At 44.8% G+C, this 23,852-nt stretch overlaps 1 protein-coding gene across 3 annotated transcripts in view; it reads right to left on the bottom strand.

The window, feature by feature from the left end:
• Positions 1 to 23,852, bottom strand: part of CNTRL (centriolin) — a 34,188-nt gene that overhangs the window by 8,166 nt on the left and 2,170 nt on the right. For 2 of the 3 annotated variants that reach the window (XM_087943879.1, XM_087943878.1), the window contains exons 2-31: positions 23,289 to 23,514; positions 22,303 to 22,427; positions 22,007 to 22,137; positions 21,297 to 21,438; positions 19,362 to 19,548; positions 18,759 to 18,952; positions 17,372 to 17,491; positions 15,953 to 16,175; positions 15,395 to 15,504; positions 14,660 to 14,854; positions 12,449 to 12,602; positions 12,063 to 12,283; positions 11,547 to 11,723; positions 11,148 to 11,270; positions 10,643 to 10,785; positions 9,555 to 9,762; positions 8,873 to 9,052; positions 8,055 to 8,234; positions 7,588 to 7,704; positions 6,840 to 6,978; positions 6,550 to 6,692; positions 5,689 to 5,872; positions 4,362 to 4,654; positions 3,509 to 3,717; positions 2,944 to 3,136; positions 2,633 to 2,763; positions 1,769 to 1,909; positions 1,329 to 1,455; positions 743 to 907; positions 62 to 221 (exon numbers count right to left, since the gene is read on the bottom strand). In XM_087943879.1, coding sequence (XP_087800005.1) covers positions 62 to 221; positions 743 to 907; positions 1,329 to 1,455; positions 1,769 to 1,909; positions 2,633 to 2,763; positions 2,944 to 3,136; positions 3,509 to 3,717; positions 4,362 to 4,654; positions 5,689 to 5,872; positions 6,550 to 6,692; positions 6,840 to 6,978; positions 7,588 to 7,704; positions 8,055 to 8,234; positions 8,873 to 9,052; positions 9,555 to 9,762; positions 10,643 to 10,785; positions 11,148 to 11,270; positions 11,547 to 11,723; positions 12,063 to 12,283; positions 12,449 to 12,602; positions 14,660 to 14,854; positions 15,395 to 15,504; positions 15,953 to 16,175; positions 17,372 to 17,491; positions 18,759 to 18,952; positions 19,362 to 19,548; positions 21,297 to 21,438; positions 22,007 to 22,137; positions 22,303 to 22,427; positions 23,289 to 23,481 — 5,008 coding nt within the window. In that variant the 5' untranslated portion in view covers positions 23,482 to 23,514. Of the gene's footprint in view, positions 1 to 61; positions 222 to 742; positions 908 to 1,328; positions 1,456 to 1,768; positions 1,910 to 2,632; positions 2,764 to 2,943; positions 3,137 to 3,508; positions 3,718 to 4,361; positions 4,655 to 5,688; positions 5,873 to 6,549; positions 6,693 to 6,839; positions 6,979 to 7,587; positions 7,705 to 8,054; positions 8,235 to 8,872; positions 9,053 to 9,554; positions 9,763 to 10,642; positions 10,786 to 11,147; positions 11,271 to 11,546; positions 11,724 to 12,062; positions 12,284 to 12,448; positions 12,603 to 13,860; positions 13,951 to 14,659; positions 14,855 to 15,394; positions 15,505 to 15,952; positions 16,176 to 17,371; positions 17,492 to 18,758; positions 18,953 to 19,361; positions 19,549 to 21,296; positions 21,439 to 22,006; positions 22,138 to 22,302; positions 22,428 to 23,288; positions 23,515 to 23,852 lie in introns of those variants that run through there. The other variant, XM_087943881.1, reaches the window with a different exon arrangement.

Raw genomic sequence — 23,852 nt, forward strand, 5'->3', positions numbered from 1 at the left:
CAGGTACATAGAAAGCTAAGATGCGGCTACAGTTAGTGTTATTTTTTTTTGTGAGCCAAACCTGTCTTATGCTTCTTTATCAGCCCCAGGATATCCTGTAGTTTTGTTTCATCTTGTCGGATATTCTGCAAGACGAGAGAAAGCTGGGATCGTTTCTCGCTTAGCTGGGCGTTGAGTTCTCCCTTCTGAACACTCAGGTCTTCGAGAAAAGCCTTCATTTCCTTGGAAAAGGATGAAGAAAAAGCATTGAAGGGCTTCTTGCAAAATGTGTAAGCAAGCAGCTCCGTTGCCTCAAAAGTGGGTTTTTTTTTCCCCTTTTAAAAAAGGCAACTGGACTGTTTTTTGAGGAAGAAGGAGTTTCACTTCTCATCCGAGAAGCTTCATCCGTTGTGGCAACTGATAAAGATTCTTGAATGAGAAGCAAAACTTCTTCCTTCTCCTCAAAAAAAACAACAACACACAGCCTGGGCAAGTGTGCCTGGATGGCTGAGAATCTCCGCAGAGAGGCAGCTCCATTCAGATCGAATCATCCAGATGGGGAGTTTTGCTCCAGGGCAAAGTAAGCACAACCCTTACCTGCTGAATGGGGAACACTGAATTAAAACAATTCTCAAAATGGGAGCAGATTAAAAGAACGGAATCGCTCGAACAACAAAATCTGACTTTCCGAATAAAACTTTTGAGCAATTGAAAAGCAAAAAAGCTGTAACGCAACTGGAAATTTTAAAAAACAACAAAACACCTTTATTAGTTGCCGTTTTTCAGTTATCTCTGCCTCTCCGTTCCTGAGAGCTTCTGCAAAGTTGGCATTTTTCTCAGCAATGCTGTCTTGGAGGAGACGTAGCTCACTCCTTTTTTGATCGAGCAATCTGTCCACCAGGTGTAACTCTTGCTGCTGAACAGCAGTCTGCCAAAAAAAAGAAATCGTTCAGTTGTAGAACAAGTCAAGTCCTTTTATTGCTCAGGCTTCAGGGCAGTCCAAGGTCTGTCCTTTCTTTTTTTTTAACCTGTCCTGGGTGGCAAGATGGTTAAACCCTTTCAGTGGATGCTCAGGAGCGCCCTGTTAATTCATGACTTTCCAAAAACTCAACCAGCCCTTTGGCTGAGCTGCTGGTCAAAGAGCGATGAGGCCCACGTGGCTCTTTCTAAATTTAAATACTAGCAATAGTTGCACTAATATCACTGGTATTTGTGGATAATAAACTCCCCGGGTCATTAAGCCAGCCTTTCCCAGCAGGCTCAACGCCTTTTTCTATATGGCTGCATCCAAGGGTTAGCTCAGAATATCCCCATCTCTGGAAAACGTGGATCGGAAGGAGTCCACCCACCTGATCTTTTAATCTCTCTAAATCGTGCTTTTTGCTCAGAAGGATGTTCTCTGCTTCTTTGAGGATCTGAAGGTGGTGATCTTCATTGCCTTCAGCCACTTGGATGTCTGTTTGCAGCTTCTGGAGGCTGGAAAAGAATGACACTGGGACATTATTTATTTTGGAAGAAGAGGAGGAAAAAAAGATTCAAACAGAGGGTGGCCCAGCGGCTCTTTGGTGAAATGGTTAAACAAGCCAACATATTTGCCAAAATGGTTCATCTCAAACTGGCGGTCTACCCACTCCCAAAAGGCACAGTATTACAGGTGCTCATGGTGTCTTATAGGGAATTTTAGAGAAAGGCACGTTGGAGATTATAGAGAGAAGTAAAAAAAAGAGAAGATGAACCCCGTCTACCCAGGAAGTTTGATGTCCATCAGATGCACCAGTCTAAAAAATACCTTTCGGTCAATATTTCTATCTTCTGGCTCAAGACTTGAAATTCAGAATCTTTTGCCGATACAATTTGGTTGATTTCTTTCAGAATTCCTTCTTGTTCCATCTTGTGCTGTTGCAAATCCTGGGCGTTTGCTTGAAGAAACCTGAAAAGCAGTCATCAAAAATCTCTTTGATTGCTTGCTTGTGAAAATCGATTCTTTTGGGGTGGGGGATGTTATTTTTTTTAAAACCACGAGCTAAACTTAAAATGTCCAATAGGCAAATTCTGTAATCCATGAAACACACACACAACCCAATAATTCTTGAGCTTTTATTTCTTTCGTTTCCCGAGTGGTCCTTAGGAAGAGGGTCTGATGACACCTTTTTATTCTCCTTTCCATGCATTTAATCCTTCTTTGCACTTCTGCAAAGAAATCATCGGTAACCCAGGGGATTTCAGTCTCCTTGAGGGCCTGAGCAATCTGGTTTGGGATTTTGGAGGATCCGTGTTGGGAAACTGAATTTGCTGTTTGGTTTAAGGGATGCCATTCTGCTGACTTAGACAAGCTCAGGGAGAGGTTTATAATAAAACGGCTAAACGTGCACCGAAGTCAGCACTGTAGTTAAATAATAATGAAAGCTGAGTAAATACAGAGAAGGGCAGCTGATGATCAAAGCCATTAAATAGATTGCAGGTTAAGAAAGTCGGGTGTGCATAAATATACAGGCCTGCCTGCCACACTGATTTTTCTCCCAGAGCAACGGTTACACGCCCGTAAAGGCAAACAAGAACTCTTTAGGACTGTGTGTTCCCAATGTCCTGAGCCACCATCTGGCCCTGTTATGTTGGGGTGAAGAACGTGCCCTTAAAAGCCACTTCTGTTCACCTGAGCTCCTGATCTGCCTTCACAAGCCTTACAGCCATCTCCTGAGTCCGTCGTTCAAGTTCCTCGGCTTCTTTCTCGGTGCGAGACAAATGCTGCTTAGCGGTGTTGTATTTCTGAATAGTCTCTTTGGTCTGGAAAGGGAAATCAGAAGGGGCACGGCTAGTCGAGGAAGAATCATTAATGTTTTTCCTCTATGACTAGTCAGAGAAGAATAATTCTATTATCCAGCCCTTGGAAGGGCTAAGAAGATGCAGGGCAAACAACAGTGAGAAGTCACTAGCAGTCCTTTTAAACCAAGACGTTAAAATTACCTTTCCTCGAGTATTTTCCAGCTCGGTTTCAGCTTCAGCCAGAAGACAGTCTGCCTCTCTGAGTTCTGCCCGTCGCTTCAAAAGCGTCTTTTCCACGCATTCAATTTCATCCATGATACTTTCATGACACTGGATCGAATTTTCCAATTCCAGCTCTGCAGTGAGGTCGTCCCCACGCCCTTCGATCAAATCTCTAAAGCAGAGAGGGAGGAAGGAAGGAAGGAATGGAGACAGGTAGCCAGAGATATCATTGATTTTCTGCCCTCAACCTTAGCTCAATTGTTCCTGTCCCTTATACACCAGTTTTAAGGTAAACAAGAGTTCTGCAAGGAAAGCCAAGCTATTTCTTTAATAAATGATAGTATGACAAAGTTATGATCAAGTTATCCAGACCAGGAAAAATGGCTTGCTCCCTACATCACAGGAGCTTCACAGGAAAAAACTTGCTAAAAGGCATCTCCTACCTCTTTCTTGCTAAATGGGCTAAAAAAAGTTCTACCCAGAAGAAAATCTCAGCATAGATTTTGTTGTGGCGGTCAACAGTTTTGCTAGAGAGCTTGCTCACATGTGGCGTTGACTTCTCTTCTGGGCTACTCGCTGCAGCTCTGCGACCTGGGACTCCAGCTCTCCTTTCTCCTTCAACAAGCCCTGTATGCCCTGGCTCAGTTCTTCCATCTCTTTATTAGGTGCACGAGAAGTTCTGAAGGACTCATCTTTGTGTCGCTGAGACCTCAATGTCTCTAGGCTGTCTTCTAGCCTCAAGATATCGTTTTCCTGCAAAAGATGGAGACCAGGTGCATCGTTAGAGTCTCTCTCTGTCTCCTGATCCAATCAGGGGAGAAAGGATAGCGGTGTACCAATATTTGAGGGGCTGCTACAGAGAAGGGGGTGTGCGTCAAACTATTTTCCAAAGCACCAGAAGGCAAGACAAGAAGCAATGGATGGAAACTAACGTAGGAGAGAAGCAACTGGAATTAAGGAGAACTTTCCTAACGGTGAGAGCAACCAACGGAATAGTTTGCCTTCAAAAGTTGTGGGTCTCCAACTTTAAAAGTTTAAAATATTCGTCCAACTGTAAAAACACTGTGAAGTGGGATATAAGTCTAAGTGCTATTGCTATTATATACCGCTTCACAGTGCTTTTATAGTCCTCTCTAGGCGGTTGACAGTCAGCCTCTTGCCCCCAACAATCTGGGTCCTCATTTTACCCACCTCGGAAGGACAGAAGGCTGAGTCATCCTTGAGCTGGCGGAATTCGAACTGCCGGCAGCCAGCAGACGTAACCTGCAGTCCTGCATCCTAACCACTGCGCCACCACGGCTCTTAGGCTACCATCTCTCAACCACCACATAAACTCCATAAAATCTCCTCTATCGATAACGAGTTTCCTTTCGAAACCCGACTGTGCCGCCTCTTACCAAGTTCAGGTGGTCGGGGATGTTGCAATGAAGGACTCCCAGGGGAACCAGCGGCACCGAGTAGTTGGCAGGGAGAAGACCGTAGTGCAGCTGGACGCCGGTGGGAGGTGAACCGTAGACCACGGATGTGGGAGGGCCTCCGCTGGCTTGCGTGGAAGGAGGCTGCAGGCCATACAGCACCGCCCCCTGGGGCACTGGGTTGCCGTCTGGCAGCAGGGTGTAGATGATGGATCCAGGAGGCAGGAGGCAAGGAGCAGCGCTGGGCAGGGTTTCCCCGTCGCTTTGGTGCCCTTCTGGGTGAGACACAGTGAACGGAATCCACGTTAAATGTGGGAGGGCGGGAGGAAGAAACCTTTCGTGGAACAACACAGAGACGCAAACGGCACGCTCAGAAAAAGAGGCAGCAGCGCCTTGGAGCGGAGGGGCACAGAAGAATTGCTCCTGGGTTCTGAGCTGCCTGGTTTGTCCAGGGGGTCCTCGACTTACAACCACAGTTGAGCCCAACGTTTCAGTTGTTAAGGGAGATGTTTGTTAAGTGCCCCCCCCCCCGCTTTTACGACCTTTCTTTTCCATAGTGGTTAAGCCAGTCACTGCAGTCGGTAAGGGAGTAACCCGGTCGTTAGGTGGATCTGGCTTCCCCGTGGACTGTCAGAAGGTCACAAAAGGGGATCACGTGACACCCCCTCCCCAGGACACAACGAGGGTCGTAACTAGGAAGCAGTTGCCAAGCGGTTGAATTTTGATCACGCCATCGTGGCCATGCCACAAAGGTTGGAAGTGTGAAAAACAGATGTAAGTCACATTTTTCAGTGCCGTTGTAACTTTGAACGGCCACTAAACGAACTGTTGTAAGCCGAGGACTACCTGTAATGGAGGGTGTTCATCACCTTGGAAACTAGTCATAGGAAAACAATGCCAAGAATATTCCCTTTGCAGTCAGGGTTACAATCCAGAAGTCTTTGCCTTCCACTGGTTCCCAGTAACACCCTGCACGTAGCCAGGAGAAATAGGCCCAAGCACTTCTATGCCGCTTCACAGCCCCCTCTAAGCCATTGTACAGAGTCAGCCTATTTGTCCCCCGACAATCTGGGTCCTCGTTTTATGAACCTCGGAAGGACGAGTCAACCGTGAGTCTGGTGGAATTCGAACTGCAGTACCGCCCTCTAAGCACTGCGCCACCGTGGCTCATTATTACGACCTTTTATTTATTTATCAAATTTTAAAAGCACCCACCTCCCTCCTGGCTGCTACGCCAGACGAATAACCTGCCTGGTTTCTCTGGGAAATAAGGGAGTAACTTGCAAGACAGTTAGCTGAACTGACTTACTGCTAGAGGAGGGTTCCTGCAGGCCAGCTGGGCCTGAGCTGTGCACGCAGCACTCTCTGGAAGCAGGATCATGGGCTTTCCTGCTTTCGGTCAGCTTCCTGTCCTGTGTGATGACGGGTGTCGACACGGGACACCGTAAGATAACGCCGGAATCTTTGGTGCTCTGGGAAGCAGGAGTAGACGCCTCAGAAAAGGAAGATAAGACGATAAATAACCAGCTTGAGTGGAGAGAAATATTCCCCAGAGCGGAGGGCCCCAATGTAATGAGAGCATCTCAGGCAAAAAATAAGGGAGTAAAAGCTATTATTTCAGCCCCTGGGAAGAAATGGCTTGCAAAAAGATACCCATGAACCCTTCTATCAAAATACGGCAACGTACTATGCTATAGAAGCCGACTTAGGCACTAGAAATAGGCAAACATCTGTACCTACAAGGGGGAAAGAAAGCGGGGAAAGGGGCTATAATCATTTTGTTATGGAAATCCTCCAAGTTAGGGCAATTCACAAAGCTGCGTATAAATGCTATCGTTTTCCTTCTCTTTGGGGACTGCAGGGAAAAAAATCTGTAAGGAAAATCTTGAAAAGAAATTGTGGATAACAGAAACTGGCTGGGCCTAGTTTCGGCTTCCACTCAGGAAAACTCAAATGTTTTATCTTACTTCGGCTTAGCAAGGTGGAGAGAGGGTTACCAGTAGCTGGAGCTTGAGGCGGGATGAAGCGTGAGATAAAATGGCGCTTCCTAGCTCCAGGTGTTTTGGGGTTTTTTTTTTGTTTAATGAAAACAAGGGGCAGCCTTGTCAGCAACCCCACTGGATTTGACTTAAAGCTCCTTTCAAGGCAAACCGTGTGACGGTTTTCATACCTGGGATGAGGACGGCACAAAAACCAGCTGTGGGCCCTGCGGGAGTGGAGCCGCGAAGCGAGCGATGGTATCATTCTGCTGAGAGATCGTACGCCGGAGTCCTTCGATTTCCCCCAGGACGCCTTCCATTCCAGCCCTGTTGCCTGCAAGGGGGTTTAAAAAGTCAGTGCGTTTTAAGCAAGTCGGTTGTCTGTTTTAAGCGCCTTCGTTATTCCGTCGGCGCAGCTTCTTTCGCGGAAAGAGTGCAACTCCGTCCACGTTTGCCGAAAAGCCAGAGAAAAGAAACCAACCGTTCTTGGCCTGATCTAAGGCTCGGCGGAGTCGGTCCGTTTCTGCTTTCTGCCATTTCAGAAGCCCATCCAACTTCTCCCACTCGTCCTTTTGGAAGTGCCAAGCTGCCGTCTCGGCGGCGTCTTTTTCCGATTCCAGCTGCAATGTGGAAAAGCATTTTATTTTGAGCGGAGAACTTTCGAGGGGGCCCCAAATCAAGCCCTTCACGTCCACAGCTTTAACCCATGCTGACATGCGGTCAAACACTGGTGGATGGATTTGAATCCCGTGTGTAAAACCGAGAAGGACCAGCGTCAGAGACGATCCTTTGAGTCCTCTCCCTGGGCAGAGGAGGCAAGGTGGGCCCAGCCCAATGGGGACGTGGGATCCTTCCTGAATCCCCCACGGCTCTTTCTGATGAAAACTCTCATTCACTTAACAACTGTGGCAAGCAAGGTCGTAAAATAGGGCAAAACTCACTCAATGAAAGTTTCGGTTAGCAACAGAAATTTTGGGCTCAATTGTGGTCGTAAAGTTGAAATTGTGGTTGTAAAGTATACCATCCCATAGTGCTTCACAGCCCCCTCTGAGTGGTTTACAGAGTCAGCCTCTTGCCCCCAACAATCTGGGTCCTCCTTTTACCGACCTTGGAAGGACGGAAGGACGAGTCAACCTGGAGCTGGTCAGGATCGAATTTCAGACTGTAGGCAGAGTTTGCCTCCAGGGCTCCCTTGTGGAAAGGGGACCATGTTTGTAAACAGAACTTACCTGCGCCTCCTTTTCTCTGAGAAGCTTCTGCAAGAGGCCTATTTCCGTCTCTGCTCTGGCCAGATCCTTAGCCGCTTGCGTGGCCTGCAGGCAGAACTTTTCTGCCTCCTGAAGCTCCTTCAGTTGGGAGGAAAAAGGAAAAAGGGGGAAGAAATGCCAAGTCACCGTTGGATAGAAGGGATCGTGCCTTTCACTAATTTACAAGAGAGCAGCTGCAGAGACTCTCAATGCTCTCTCAAGTGTTCAATGCTACCGTTCTTTGGAATCTCTCTGTACCTCTTGCTGGATCCACCAACATTAATATAAATAAAAGTTTACATATAATGATAAATGATAAAACGTAATGATATAAAGTTTGCTTAGCTACAGGTCTCAAACACAGGCTTCCTTTCTGGAAGCCATGAGGATTTGGCTGTCACAGTTTTGAGCGGGGAGTCTCTGCAGCAGCAGCAGCAGCAGCGCCATACCTCAGAACGTTCCCGATTAATTTTGCATACGGTCCCATGCAGCGACTGGAGCTGGTCTTTGGCTGCACAGAGCTGGGCTGTGGCCTGTTTATCGGAAGCGGAAATGGCTTCTTTTAACGCCTTCAGCTCCTTGCTGAGGCTGTGGAACTGCAGCTGTGCCCTCGCGTCTTCCTCCTTTTTCTGGAAAGACCCACAAAAGTGCATTCAACAGATTTGAGCAAAGCAAAAGAAAGCGCTGAAAGCTACAATGAAATAACCAGGATTCACCTTGGGGGAGGGGGGAATTGCAGGGGGAAAAAAAGCAACTAACATGATTAAGGGCCTGGAGGCAAAAACATAGGAAGACTGGTTGCAGGAATTGGGGTACGGCTAGTCTAGGGAAAAGAAGGACTAGGGGTGACGTGGTAGCAGTCTTCCAGTATTTGAGGGGCTGCCCCAAAGAAGAGGAAGGGGTCAAGCTATTCTCCAAAGCCCCTGAACGGAGGACAAGAAGCAATGGATGGAAACTAATCTAGGAGAGAAGCAACCTAAAACTTAAGGAGGAATTTCCTGACAGTGAGATCAATCAATCAGTGGAATAACTTGCCTCCAGAAGTTGTGAATACTCCAACACTGGAGGCTTTCAAGAAGAGACTGGACAGCCATTGTCTGAAGTAATATAGGGTCTCCTGCCTGAGCAGGAGGTTGGACTAGAAGACCTCCAAGGTCCCTTCCAGCTATACTCTATTCTAACCTATCCTTCCAACTGAATGCATCCACACTAAAAAATAAACCCAATCGCTAGATATTTTTGTAGACCTTCAAGAGGAGACACCCACCTTATTCTCCAAGTCTTCCAACTCAGCAAGGATTTGATCTTTCTCCTCATCAGCTTCTTGAAGCTGCTGGTCGGTGAGGCCCTGAATTTCTTCCATGCTCTTCAGCTTTTCAACGAGATGTTGGATTTCACCCTCCAGCTGCTGAACACGAGCCTCGTTCTGCCTCCTCTCGGATTTAATCTAGATAAATACAAGAAACAAAAGAAAGTCAGGGAATGATACCAACAAGGTATCTTGTCAACAGCAGGCCTTCCCACTGGTGTAAAAAAAAGGTCTGGATTTTTTTAGCGTAAAAGGTGGGAACGAGAAGAAGTGGGAAGGAACAGGCTGAAAATCTTATTTGTCATTTTTTATTATAACTCAACAGCTGTTTTTAGAGAGCAGCTTTGATCTTCAGCAATACTCTTAGGGTCTCAAGATGGGGAGTTGGGGACCCTTAAAGCCTTAAAGTCTTCATAATCGCAGTTCAAGAGCAAGGAAACAGGAAAGCATCTCATTCTGTTTAACTAGACGCAGGTAAGGATTCAGGATCAAGCCAAAGATCTCTACATAGTATTAGTTGCAGGATTGAGAAAAAGTGTCCCATGAAAACAACATATTACTTTATAAAAAGATTTCTGCCCAAATGCTGAGTAACCTTTCCTCCCTCTGGTTATAATTTGCCCCCCCCTTTTTTTCTTACTTTGGCTTCTGCAGCTCTGTTGCAGGCCAGTTTATACTTTTCTTGGGCTTCTTCCAGCTCAGCCCGCTGAGTAGCCATCTCTTTCTGGAGCAATCTCTCCCTGGCCTGGCCCGATTCGTTTTCTTGCTGGGAACGAGCTAAGATCTCGGCAAACTGTTTCTGCAGCTCCGCAAGGCTCTTCCCCAATATGTCCTTCGAGTTATGGCACCTGTTGTAGAAGAAGCAAAATAATAAATAATAATAATAATAATAATAATAATAATAATAATAATAATAATAATAATAATAATAATAATAATAATAATAATTAATAATAATTAATAATAATAATTAATAATAATAATAATATGGAGATTTAAACAATGAACTAAAATAAATAAATAATGTCCTATCGGGGAAAGTCAGGATAAAGAAGAAGTGGAAGGCAAAGAGGAGAACCTGCCACAGTTTGGCGGAGACGTGATTCCCCAGGAAAAACTCTTCATGGATTTTGCAAAGAAATGTTCAAAAGGAAAATGCCTCTCCTTGGGTGCAAGCGCCCTGAGGAGCTTCACTGGGCTGCCTAGAACTAGAATTACCCAAACCTTTCCAGATGTATCTTCCATTCCCATTGTCAGGTCCACCATCTTCAGCTTGGCGCCTCACTGGCGTCCTGCCATCAAAGGACCGGGGGGGGGGGAGGGATAGGGGGAAAATGGGCAATAAAATTGTATACATTGGTATGCACTGTTGTGTGGGAATTTGGGAAGGGGGATGACAGCTGAAGAAAAACAGATCAACATGGAACCGGTTGTGTCAAGGCATCTTCAAGTGTGGAAAATTACCAGCCCAGATACCTCAGTGTTCCCAAAACATCCCAACAGCATCGCATTGGCTGGATTTGGACTGAAGGGAAGGGACTGAAGGAAATAATTTTGTACTGATGCATGGGAAAATCAGATTCCTCCTGACTTTACTGCAACAAGCATCTCTTAGTAAAAGTATCTTTCACTTCAACCAAATGGAGTCGAGGGTTTTCCTTCCCTAAGGGATCCGACTGGGGCAGGTCTGACACCCATGGACTTAGGACTCCTCTGATTTCATTGCACCTGATTTCTGTCCCAGTCCGCAACTTTTGTTTGAGTTCATTCACACGAGCTGAGACTTCCTCGGGGTGAATTAAGCTATTGGTTGTGTGATTCAGTTGCTCCTGTGTGTCTTTTAGCTGCTGCCTCAAGTGGTGGTTGTCTTTCTGTGAGATACAGAGAGAGACATACACACATTTGAAAGATCACCGTGCACCATCACAAAGTTGGAATTTATTTATTTTCATCGTGGTCGTAAAATAAAACCTACAGACGTCTCACCAGAACATTAACAGTGCTGCACATTTACAAACAAAATTTTTTTTTGGGGGGTCATTCAACTGCTTTGTTGTTATTACAACAAATAATAATTTCTCTAGCATAAAGATTTTGTTAATTTTTAACAGACCTGAGTGATAAGAAAGACAGATACGTAACTAGTTTTCGCTGAACATTCATCAGGCTAATATTAATTCTTTGAAGGAAATGAAGCAGAGCTACGAATGCAATTGGGGAAAAAATATTCTACCTGAAGCAGTTTGAGTTGGGAGAGCAGCTGATGATTCTCCTGTTCCCTCTCTTCGCACAACTGTGCTTTGGCCAAGGCATTCTCTAGGGCCTGCCTCTCCTTGCCAAGCTGAGACTGTTCCACCTGCAACCCCCAATCAGAAAAAAAAAGAGGTAGAAAACAAACCTTTCAAAGAAAACTGAAGCAACCTGTTCCCCAAATTGAGCAATTCCCATTTCTCAACCTCTATCAGGATGGAATTTGAGAATGCCTTTGTTGAAATAAATCTCTCCAGAACATCTTGAAAAACCCCTGCTTGGGGGGGTCCTTTCCCAGCAAGGATTCTAAAGCTGGAGAGCTACTAACTTTGATTTCAGACAACAAGGCGAGGGGACCTTATTTCTGCATCTGTTTGCCTACCTGAATAACCTGCTTTAACTTCTTGAGCTCTTCCTTCTGCTGGCTGGCTTCAGTGTCTCGAGCCTTCAGCTCAGCTTCCAGCTCAGCCTCATAAGCGCTGATCTCTCCTTGGGCTTCCTGCAAAGCCTCGTTGAGTTCACGTTGCTGCTGGAGGGCCCGTTCCAGGTTCGCGGTTTCCTGAAATCAAAGGTACCTTTGGAGTCTTCCGATCAACCTGTCTGCAATATTGCACAATGTACTGTAGACCTGACAGGCAGGATTTCCTTGGTGCTCCCTGAGCTCGCTTGTTTTCTTGCAGACATTTCGTTACCCAAACTAGGTAACATCACCGGTGCTGGGCTAGAGAGCACCAAGGAGCCCTCATTTCAACCCTGAGCTACAAATATTTCCCTTTACCAATGCAATTTTCAGTCACGAGAGAGAAAGGGATCTGATCGAAACACCTTTCCGAAGCTGGTAAGGGTAATTAGAGCCTTGAATCGTCAGGTTAGAAAGACCGTTGTCTTCATAACTCACTTTTCTCAGGTTTTCAGCATCGATGGCAACTATTTCCAGCTGGTTCCTCTCTTCCTCTACCTCTTCCAGTCTTCTCAGCAAAGCTTCCTTCTCTTTCCGCAGCGTTTTGCACTCATCGTTAGCTTGCTTCGTCTGATTCTTAACGTTCTTGAGGTATTCCTGTAACCCTAGGATGACTTCTTCCAAGTCTTTCTTCAGGGCTTCGTTGGCTGCAATCTGGCCTGCAAACAGATATTAATGACAATTCCCAAGCTACCCCAGATGTTTCTTGCAACAAAACCTTAACTGATGCTTTAAATGCCTGCACCCCACACATCTGAGGCGCACGTGGCCGGTTTGCCATAAGGGTTTTGGGTGGAAGAGATGATTGCAAGGGAGAAGGTTACCATCTGTGAGCTGTTGCTCCAAATCCCGGATTTCCTCCGTTTCATTTGCGATCCTGGACAGCACGTCATCCAGGCGGCTTTCCAGTTGCTTATAATGCCTCCTCATCATGTCGAGTTGCTGCTCTTTGCTTCCTTTCTGGGCCTTCATATGAGCCTAGGGACAGAAGGGACAGACGTTGAGACTCTGCAAAGAGTGCAGGCGATGAGGCTCTGGAAAGAGGGCAGAGAAGAGCAACGAAGATGATTAGGGGGTTGGAGGCTAAAACATATGAAGAACAGTCTGCAGGAATTGGGTAAGTCTAGTCTAGTGAAGAGAAGGAGCAGGGGGCTGACATGATAGCAGTCTTCCATATTTGAGGGGCTGCCCCAGAGAAAAGGGGACCAATCTATTCTCCAAAGGACTAAAAGGCAAGACAAGAAGCAACGGAGAGAAGCAACCTCGAACCAAGGAGAAATTTCTTGGCAGTGAGAACAATTAATCAGTGGAACGGGAGTTGCCTCTCTCAGAGGTTGTGGATGCTCCCTCCCTGGTGGAGGCTTCAAGAAGAGACGGGACAGCCCCTTGTGTGAAATGATGTAGGGTTTCTTCCTTGAGCAGGAGGCTGGACTAAAAGACCTCCGAGGCTGCTTCCGGCTCTGTGATTCGATGAGGGCTCAAAGCAACACAAGGAAACGAAAACCAAACACCCTCAACAGCCAACCTGAGTATTAATATGCAGTAACTGCGGGTTGTTTTTTTTAAAAAAAAGATCACAAAACCCATTCTAACCTGAATTATGGGCTTTTCCCATATAACATCATCTCCTAACAGCACAGCCCACCTAAACTGTCCTGATAGCAGGTTTTATTACAGTGCTCCGTTTGAACAGACTTAGAAAATAGTTTGTAGGTAGATTCTGCATGCTTGATTCCCTCAAACTGGGGTTCCAGGCTACCAATTTCTGTCGCTATCTTGCATTTGGCTATTTCTATATCAATAGCAAAAAAAAAAAAAAGGAACAAAAAAAGAAAAGAAAAAATGATTGGGCTGTCAACTTCCAAAAGAAAAGCAACAGCAATGGTTAACAAAAAAAACAACCCCCATGAGGAATCTCAATGCTTAGCCAAACGGTCCCTTTACAAAACTGTAGCGTCCGGCAATTATTTTAAAAACGCAAAACCGTAATGACTCCGATTCCAAGAATGAAATGATTTCCAGATCTTCCAGGCTCCCTGAAGCAATGCAAAAGGAGGTCGAAGCACGTTTCACGCGAGCACAATCACACACTCACCAAGCTTCTCAGCCATTGTGGACACACCCACAATCAGGCACGGTCCTTCTTCCCTTTTCTACAGTCCATCTACTGCAAGGTCTCTGCAGCTGCTCAACCGCCTCCAGTCTTTTGATTTGGGTGGGGGAGGAGGAGACTTACACGGCTTTCTTTGTCTCGCCTTCTTTTCCCCTCCCAGCTCAGCACGTGAAATTCATTGGGGGGAGAAAAAAGCAGCAGCGGAAGGCGTTGCTTAACCGGGACGCAGTGACCCTCATCTCTTTGCTCCTCTTGCGCATTTGACAGTTGCACTTGGGCGAGGAAGTGGTTTGAAAGAAGAAGCCAGCTCCAGAGAGCGTGCGAGATTCTTGATGACGCTTGCACAGCGGGAACGGTGTGTGCCAATCCCTGCTTGTCTGGCGAATTGGGCTCTGCCCTGTTTGCTTTAAATCACAACACAGGAAGCTGCCCTCGGCAGCCAATCGGCTTCAGGAGTGGCAGCAGGCTCTTCTGCCCCTCCTAAAGGAAACGGCGTCCTTTTGTTTCGAAAGCAAGCGGGGTGGGGGGGGTGGGGGGACGTCAGTTTCGGAAGGCTGCACTCTTGGCAGGGTTTTCTGTTGTGAGCTTTGTGGCAAGTAGTAGTCAACCCCCGTGGGACTGAAAAGCTAGATGGGCTGGCCTGCATTAAATGATCAATGCTAAAGGGATTGCGCAATTGCCAACATAAAGTAAAAGAATTTGGCTTAAAGAAAGTTGCCTTGGCTAAGGGAACTCTGGGTAGGTCACCCTGCACGTGAACTTCCTGCAGGCCAGCTGGACGTTGCCAATCTGACAATAAACAGAAGCGTCGGACTGACAGAGTTGGCAAACATTCAAAAGCTGAGTTGAGTCTCTTTGACAGAACAGGTCCCGGTTACAAAGAAAGCCACCCATTTTAAAAGGGGAAGATGCACACGCTTACGTGTCTCGGGTCTTGAGGATCCAGAGAATCTAGGAAACCTTGCAAGCCTTCTAGCTCCTTTTCCTTTTCCGCCATTTCTTGCCGTTTTTGCTGCATCTGCCTCTCTAGTTCCAGAGCCTCCTCTTGTAACCGATGAACGAGGTGTATCTTGTTGCTCAGTTGCTGGCGAAAACAGTCCTTTTCTGCTTCAGATACCTGGATTTGAAAATGCAGAGAATATAACCCAAGAAATCTGGGAAAGAATGAGCAGGCAAGAGACTCTCAAGCTAGAAGCTTAGGTATAAAAACTTGGAATCTATTTCAATTCAGAAACTGGGGTTCCCGTTCCTGCTTAGATGTCAACTCTCCTTGCCTTAATGGAGATTAATTCCAAATCTAAGTAGACAGGACTGAGGCTTTTGTGGGTTTCTGGGACAGTCTCTTGTCTTTTTATGCTCAACAACATTGCTATGAATATGAAAGTGGAAGATGAAATGCTAAATGTTCCCATTCCAGGTGAAGGAAGGTTTTAATGTTTTGCTCCGAAAAGCATCATGTCCTCACTTCTCTTTTAAGGCTCTTAAACTGGAATGTTTGAAATGTACCTTTTAGGCACGAAAAGACTAATAACTAAGGCTATGCCTCGCATTAAACCATTTTTTAATGTATGGTTTATTGGGCTCAACACGACACATGAACGGCAAAGCAGAAACATGGTTTAGCACATTGGTCCTCATGCTCCTCCTTTGTTCCTACATTTTTCTGGGAGACCGCATGCTGGACTTGTTTAAGCTCCTCGGTGACTTTTAAGACCTGTTGCTCTGCTTGGGCGACTTCATTGTGCAGCGTGGCCAATTTTTCCTGGGCTGAAAGAAATTAAAAATTAAGATTCAGTTGAAACGGATTAGAAGCCGGCGAAGTGAACAGAATTTCTCTCCTGTTAGAGAAGCAAATCATTTTTAATGTTTAGATAATAATGGCTGCCAAAGCTTTTAAAGGCTTTTTTCTTTCATGCACAGGGTTAGGGATCAGAGAAGGATTTAAAAAGAAAGATCCACAGAGCCACCTAATTTGACTTTAAATCTGAAGACCCTCTGAAGTTATTTCAGTGTGTCTTACTGGAATCTATCACGCTGGCTAAACCTCTGAGATGAAGAGCTGTCTATTTCAGGTCCGCTCTATGATCGCAAGGGACTTGATTTGCTTATTGATAGATCAATATCAATCAAACGCTCCTGAGAGGTCACGCCAATGCACAGAGGCCTAAGCTCGCGGCTCATGAGTTCAAGGTAGGACAAGGAAAGCTGTCGATACCTTCTTTAATCTTCCTCTCTTTCTCCTCAAGCTGTTCATCAAGCGACTGGAGAAGATTCTGTTTAAGCTGCTGGGCCTCTTGACGTTCCTCCTTCTCAAGGCTTCCCATCTGCACCCTCTGAGCCTTGCTGGGGATGTAACCTTCCATAGCAAACGTGTTCCTTTTGTACCTGGCCTTCCCAATGTAAGGACTTTCACCTGGTACGTTGTCAAATTCAACATCCTAAAACAGGAGAAATAATGCAAAGAGTCCAGGGATGTGAGAAGGGACAGCAATCTGAACCATGAGACGTTTTGGCAGTTGCTATTAATTCTTAAGGTAAAGGTAAAGTTTCCCCTCGTGCATATGTGCTAGTCGTTTCCGGCTCTAGGGGCCGGTGCTCATCTCCATTACAAAGCCAAAGAAGAGCCAGCACTGTCCGAAGACATCTCCGTGGTCGTGTGGCCGGCAGGACTAAACGCCTTTCAAAGGCGCACAGAGGAACAGCTGTTCCCTTCCCACCAAAGGGGTCCCTATTTTTCTACTTCCATTTTTTGTACATGCTTTCAAACTGCTAGGTTGGCAGGAGCTGCTGGGACAAGGAACGGGAGCTCACTCCGTGACGCGGCGCTAGGGATTCGAACCGCCAAACTGTCAACCTTTCTGACTGACAAGCTCAGCGTCTTAGCCACTGAGCCATCGCATCCCTCTAATTCTTATTCTATTAAATAAATAACTAAAACCTTTGTCCAAGTCCTCCTATACATTTGTGAATTTTATCTTCTTCAGCCAACCAGTTGGGATTTCTCTTGTAAAGTTTCTGTCATACGTACTAGTCTGCGCAGGTGAGGGATGGAAATAAGAACATCTAAGAGTGAAGAAAGTGCTCAAAAGGTCTTCCCCAGCTTTGATACTTCCATGGAGCCCATTTTTAGCCCGTGGGGGTGTTTGAGACATGCACCTCAGGAGGTAACCAGGGTCACGGAAGTCTATATTAGGGCCTTCAACTATGCTGGGCCTCACAAGTAAGTGTTACTCTCCTGTTCTCTCCCGGAATGAAAAGACACTCTGCAATTTATTGAGGGTGCATACTTTGGAAGTGCAGAGTCCCACGAAAACATGGTCCAGTTCCCAGAATGACTCTTTTCATTACTCCTTCAACAAGTCTGCAGTGGAGCAGAGGAAGAAGTATAGAGTTCTTGGTGCTCTCTGAGATTGCTGGTTTTCTTGCAGACGTTTCATTACCCAACTAGGTAACACCATCAGTGCCATCGTCATCGGAGGGAGAAATAATCCAATCGTCTCAGCACATACTTAATGCATTTAAGCCCTTCTTCTCTGGTCACCCCACTAAGAACGGGGCGACCAGAAATTGGGCTCCTGTGTCAGCCAACATTATAGACTGCTCTAAATCAGATCAGCCCCTTTCCAAGAATTACCTCCACTGGATAATAGCCCAACGGCTCGAACTTGGCGTCGATTTTATAGAAAGCCAATTCTTGTTCCAACTCATACTGCTTCTGACAAGCTCGAGTGAGTTCCACGGTTTTCTGCTTCAGCTAAGGAAAAATGCAGGAGGTAAAACGACGTCAGTTTCAGGAAGCAGGAAGCAGTAAGTCAAGGCCGCAGCACAATAGTGAGTGTGGATTATGGGACAAACTGGTTTACGCGTCATGTAGAGCTATGGTTTAGAAGACCCATGGTGGGTTTGTTCACACAGAAGGCAAAGCCAAAACCAGACAGGTCACACGATGGCTTAGTGCAACGAATGTCCTGAGCCACAAACGCACGCAGAAGTTGCGATACAAGCAAGCAAGCTTCTGGGATGTGTCTGATGGGTGTATATGGTCAGCTGCAGAAGAGAGGCTACGGGGCTGTTTTGGCTTTTCATTTATTGCCTAGGACAAACCAAATAAAGATGTCTGAATATCATGGGTCCTACAAACACACAGGCAAGAAAGCACGCAAAACGTGCTTTCTTTACAAACACGCACGCAAGAAAAGAATGGGTTGTGTGCTTCTTAAGGGTGATAAAGTCAAGAGGCGTTTAAATCTACACATTGATGCTCTATCTCCTGCCATTTTCAGATTGTCCTGAAGAGGCTGGAAAAGGGGGATTTGTTTAAAAAGGAGCCGAAAGAAAAAAAGAAATGGGGTTCCTCTTGCTAAGCAGCCTCCTTTGGAGTCCAGAGATGATCCAAGGGGATTATTACTACAGGCAGCCCTCGACTTACAACAGTTTGTTTAGTGACCATCCAAAGTTACAACAGCACTGAAAAATGGGACGTTAGGACCATTTTTCAGACTTATGACCATTGCAGCATCCCCAGGGCCACATGATCCAAATTCAGATGCTTGGCAACTGACTTCTGCTTATGACGGGCGCAGTGTGTCCCAGAGTTACGTGATCCCCTTTGGCGATCTTCTGACAAGCCAAGTCAATGGGGGGAAGCCAGATTCACTAAACAACCATGTGACTAACTTAACAACTGCAGGGATTCACTTAAATACTGTGGCAGGGAAGGTCATTAAATGGGGCAAAGATCAACTAACAAATGTCTCACTTAGCAACAGAAAAGTTGGGTTCAATTGTGGTCGTAAGGGGAGGACTACCTGTATCATCTTATTTTGAAAATGGGCTGGTGGGGAAGTAACTCTAAGCCTGGTTTGCTCAGGAACTGATCAACTAACCATAGTTAATAAAAACCTAGTTAAGTATTGCACAATGGATCACGTAAAGAATGTCACTTCCTATCAAGTCTGCGAGCAGCCCAGAACCCGAAAATAGGACCCGTGGTTGCCTAACACCCATGTCCATGGCTTTACCAACTCATTCTTGGTTTCCAGTTCAGTCTCCAGGTCCTTATGGCTCTGTTTCTGCTGCTCTTGCTTCTGTTTTAAGGATTTATTCTGCTCCTCTTGTTGCTGGACCTGCTCCAGCAAACCAGACTGTTTGCTCTGCAAGCCTTCTATCTCCTTGGTCATCTGTTCCAGGTTTTGTTCTAGACGTTCTATCTCTTCTGCAAAAGGCAAGCAAGCCAGAAAAAAAAAAAGAAAGTCGTGTCCAGCTTCCTCTTGGCAGGAAAGCAAATAAATAAGGCAAATTGGGATTGGCAATCGAACGTTTGTTTGTAACTGAGAGAAAAACAAGGGGAGGGCCGGGGCCAAAGATATAGCTGAGGGAAAATGTGAGGCTATTTGCGGACAAGGTCTTGTATCTCAGATAGACCATAGGGACATAAAATGTGGGTTACCATCCAGCTGACACAAACCAAGCATGAATACAGCCTAAAAAAATATGGAACAGTTCATTTTCAGTTACAATCCTAAATGCTTCTACATAAGGGGGTTCCATCTAATGCAACAGAATGTATTTTTAGAAGAAATTATCTGAAGGCGTAATGATGGTTCAAACCGGCACTTATTTACCTAAATTAAATCTTTCAAGGGCTTCTTCCCTGTCGCAATTCGTCACCGGTTGGCCCTCAAGATCCTCCAATGACCTCAGGTGGAAGATGGCATAGAGACGGTAGTGAGGCAGGTTTGCCACTGGGTTGTCTGCCAGGAACAGAGAAGTCAAATCTTTCAGAGGCTTCAGTTTGGCTACTTCATGGAGCTGAAAGGAAATAATAGACAATTAATAATCTCTCTCTATAAAAGCGAAATGCCACTCACACATCATCACAGAATCTCCAGAACCAAACAGCCTATGAACGTGAAATGTGACACTTATGTTTCTCTTGGCTTCTAGGTGCTCACTAAGAAAGGATTATTTTTCAAAATGACCATCAGAGCATAAGCATTTTCTATATTATTATTATTAACATTCTCTGATGCTAAGGAGTTCTACTCTCCCTCCCCACCTGAAAAGAAATCTCTTCCAAATGCAAAACACAAGCACAGGAGTTTCAGTTTCAGAGCACCAAGCAGCTTTAGTACAGAACAGTTGAGCTAAGCCACGCCCAGGCTCCTTGCTGTCTCCATGCTCACATAGAAAATACTCTTTCAGTTTCCAAACAGCCCTCAATTCTCTCACACACAGACAAGACACTAGCCAGATGAATACTAATGGATGCTGGTAGAGAGAGGCAGAATTTTTTCCCTTATTTTCCTCCCCAAAAACTAAGTCCGACCACATAGTTTCATACTGAAGCACAGGTATCGAGCTACTTTAAATAATAAATAAATAAATACAGGGAATAAATAAATAATAAAAAAGGCACAGGAATTAGAAATTGAGGCAGAAGTCGGGGTTAGTTTTGTACTACAGATAAGTAATGCAACAGAGCATGAAATGATAAGCTAAATGGTTCTTTTATGCTAAAACTGAATAGAAATGATGTAACTGTGAAGAATTTTTACCAATCAAGATGCATCATGTTAATTTCTGGAGTTTTAAAAAAAATCTATTGGATAGATGCTACTGAAAAGTCTGTATGAATGCTACACAAAGACAAACTGAGCTGAATTCTAAATTAAGGAAAAACCCGCTTTTTCTACTATAATACTTTCATAAGCTTTACAAATATACAGCAAGAGAACCAAAAATAGAAGCCAGTGAAGAGCATTTTAAGGCCACATAAAATGCTTCTTTGTGCTGGAGAGTACATTTTCTTTTTTTAGCTTTAGGGAACGTTTACCCCAAATTATGTGACCCCATCCTTGTTTTCCAGCAGAAAGCAAAACGATATATTTATGGTGACTTTCTGCAGTCATATGATTCTGCAATTGGTTATCCCATGACTGCTTCCTTTGGCAATAGCAACAGCACTTAGACTTATATACTGCTTCACAGCCCTCTCTAAGCAGTTTACAGAGTCAGCATGTTCTGACTCTGCAAACCAATGATCTGGGTCCTTGTTTTACTGACATGGGGAGGGTGGAACGCTGAATCAACCTTGAGCTGGTCAGGATTGAACTACTGGCAGTGGGGAAAATTAGCCTGAAATACTGCATTCTAACCACTGGGTCAGCATGGCAGAGTAGAGTGGAATAATAGAATTAGAATTACTTATATACCACTTCACAGTGCTTTACAGCTCTCTCTAAGCATTTTATAGAGTCAACCCATTGCCCCCAACAATCTACATCTTCATTTTACCAACTTTGAAAGGATGGGTCAACCAGGATCAAACTCGTGTCTATGGGCAGAGTTAGCCTGCAGTGCTGCATTCTAACCACTGTGCCACCATGGCTCTTTATCAACCGTCAGTAAAAGGTATCGCTAGTATTCCAAGGAAGCAGAACTGTTTTTCAGAGGTGGCTCTATTGCCATATGATGGGAAAGATTTAATCACAATGATAGCTACGATTGCTCCCAGTCCTCTATTAAGAAACATTGTTGTAGGGTGGAAAACAACTTACTGATGAGATTTTATTTTTTCTTAAATTTAGGATGCGAAGGGACCGGAGTTTCTTCCCCAGCCACACAGGGAGGTGTTCGATCTCATTCCCAGCCAGATTCAGCTTCTGAAGACTGTGTAAATGTTCAATGCCTTCTATTTTACTGGACACACACACACAAAAGAGATGGGTTGACAATCCAGAATTTTAAGTGGAGGAACAGGTTTGGATTTTAACATGAATGTTAGTTTTTATTACAAAGGAAGAGTTATGATCACATTTTCCCACGCCACAGGCCAGGACCCAAAGAACTGAACAACACCTCAGCTTAAATAAAAAGCTAAGACGTTACAAGAATACAAGGGCATCTAAACTTACGGGAAGTTTGCTAACATACATTGGTTTATTGTTATGTATTATTTTTCCATGTACTTCTTAGAGTTCCTCCGTGAATTTCTATCCCTTTACAAGAAAAGTACAAAGATACTGAAAACTGAAATGGAGAGGGTTTATCTGGAGTTTGCTTAAGGAAGTGTCACGCTCCAGCGTCCCGCGTGAATGGAACCAGCAACAGAGGTGAAAATTTGTCCTTCTCATTTTGCAACACATTAGTCTCTGGCTGATGCAAGTTTAAAAAATGGGAATAGCCTTATCTGGGTTTTTTTTTAAAAAAAAACCCTCAAGAAAAGCATAGTCTGCTTTGTAACTATTCACTCTTTTTTCTTGCTCACCTTATTTTATTGAAAGAGAGATTGAGGTCCAATAACTTCAGAAGTTTATCCAATTTTTCAATCTTTTCGATCTGATTATGACTGAGGTTTAGGACTTCCAGTTTACTACATTTCTCCAGATTTTCTATGTACTGAAAGGAATAAAAATACGCTGTTGGATTCATCTATTCAGCTCTGCAATTGCACTATAAAGCATTAGAAAGTGTTTCTTTAGGTTTATTTGCAGAATTCCCATAATCTCTTATTTGCCTGGGGTTGATGGTTGTTACGTAAAGTACAAAGCACCGGACACAAACCTTAAATTTCTTCCCTCCATCTTTACCAAGGGAAAGATTCAGAGCAGTTATGCGTGGCATAGTCTCTTGCTTGGCGAGCTTCTTAAGAAGAGGCTCTGTTATGTATCGGATACCTGGACCGCCATCTGAAATCAACAGCAAGACGGTAGTTAAGTGTATAGAAACAGAACAAGGAACAATCTAAAGATTATCAAGCCATAGAGGTGAATTCTGGGAGTTGAAGTCCACACATCTTAAAATGGCCGAGATTGAGAAACACCGTACTAAACGTATAAACTGCCAACTCCGTTAACACTCTGGGTGCCACACAATTTAAAATCAATCGTTCAATACAAAATAGAAAAAGACCAGCAGGAGAAAAGCACCACCCGTCCACTCCACCCACTTTAAATGGTGTGAACTGGCCTGAAATCCTTATGCTGAGGAGATAAATCATATTCATATCGGATGAATTGATAAGCCAAAATAGAACCATGAAGCACAGATAGTCCTTGAATTACGACCACTGCTGAGCCCAAAATTTATGTTGCTAATCAAAACTAAGCTGTTACATGGGTTTGGTCCCATTTTACAACTGTTCTGGCCACCTTTAAGTGGATCTCTGTATTTCTTAAATTAGTAACACGGTTGTTAAATGACTCTGGCTCCCCCATTGACTTTGCTTGTCTGAAGGTCGTAAAAGGAGAACACATTACCCTGGGACACTGCACAGTCTTAACTCTGAATTCAGTCGCCAAATGTCTGAATTTTGATCATGTGACCATGGGGATGCTGCAACGGTCGCAAGTGTAAAAAACGGTCGTAAGTCACTTTTTTCAGTGCAGTTGCAACTTTGGTCACTTAAATGAACGGTTGTAAGTTGAGGACTATCTGTAGTGTATATTTTCCCAAAAAATACAAAAGAGCCATTGTTTAGGTCTCCTAAGCAAAGCCCCTGAAGGAAAGCTGCAACGTTTCATATAGTCCCTCACTGGTTATTACAATACCTGTTTCGCTTTCTCGATCTCTCTCTCCTCGATATCTTTGACCAGCTGGCTGGTGGGTTGGCACAGCCCCATCTGTGTCCAGTGGAGATGATGACCTGCTACGGGCGCTTGCAGGAGACTTTGGACTCCGAGAGCGGGACGGAGACATCTGTGGCCTTCCAAGGGATGTTTTCTGCGGCTCGCCTCTCCTCATCGCACAGACCTCCACATGTCATACGGCAAAAAGCTGAAAGAAGAGAGACCCGTGCTTTCCATAACCCATTTAGCAGCTGCTTCACTGTAAAACCAGAGAAGTCAGCAACTTTTAAACTGGCTCCCCTCCAAAATATTAAACTGCCCTGCACAAACTTTTCATAATAAGGGAAATCAATTGGCAGACACATTCCCCAAGGCGGTCTAGTTTTACGGCTCCATCTTTGCTTACTCACTGCATGCCTCTTTTCCGGAAGCTGTGGTTCCCCTTCAGCGCATAAACACTTTAGCAGATGTTACAGTTAAAAAACTGTAAAGCTTTTACAGTTCCAAAGGAGCAGGATCCGCTCAATAAATCCCTTCAGTGCTTGC

This window comes from Notechis scutatus, chromosome 15, assembly GCF_049901735.1.
Source record: "Notechis scutatus isolate UNSWTSFEM ecotype Mainland chromosome 15, rNotScu1.2, whole genome shotgun sequence".
In the NCBI taxonomy this organism is placed as follows: domain Eukaryota; kingdom Metazoa; phylum Chordata; class Lepidosauria; order Squamata; family Elapidae; genus Notechis; species Notechis scutatus.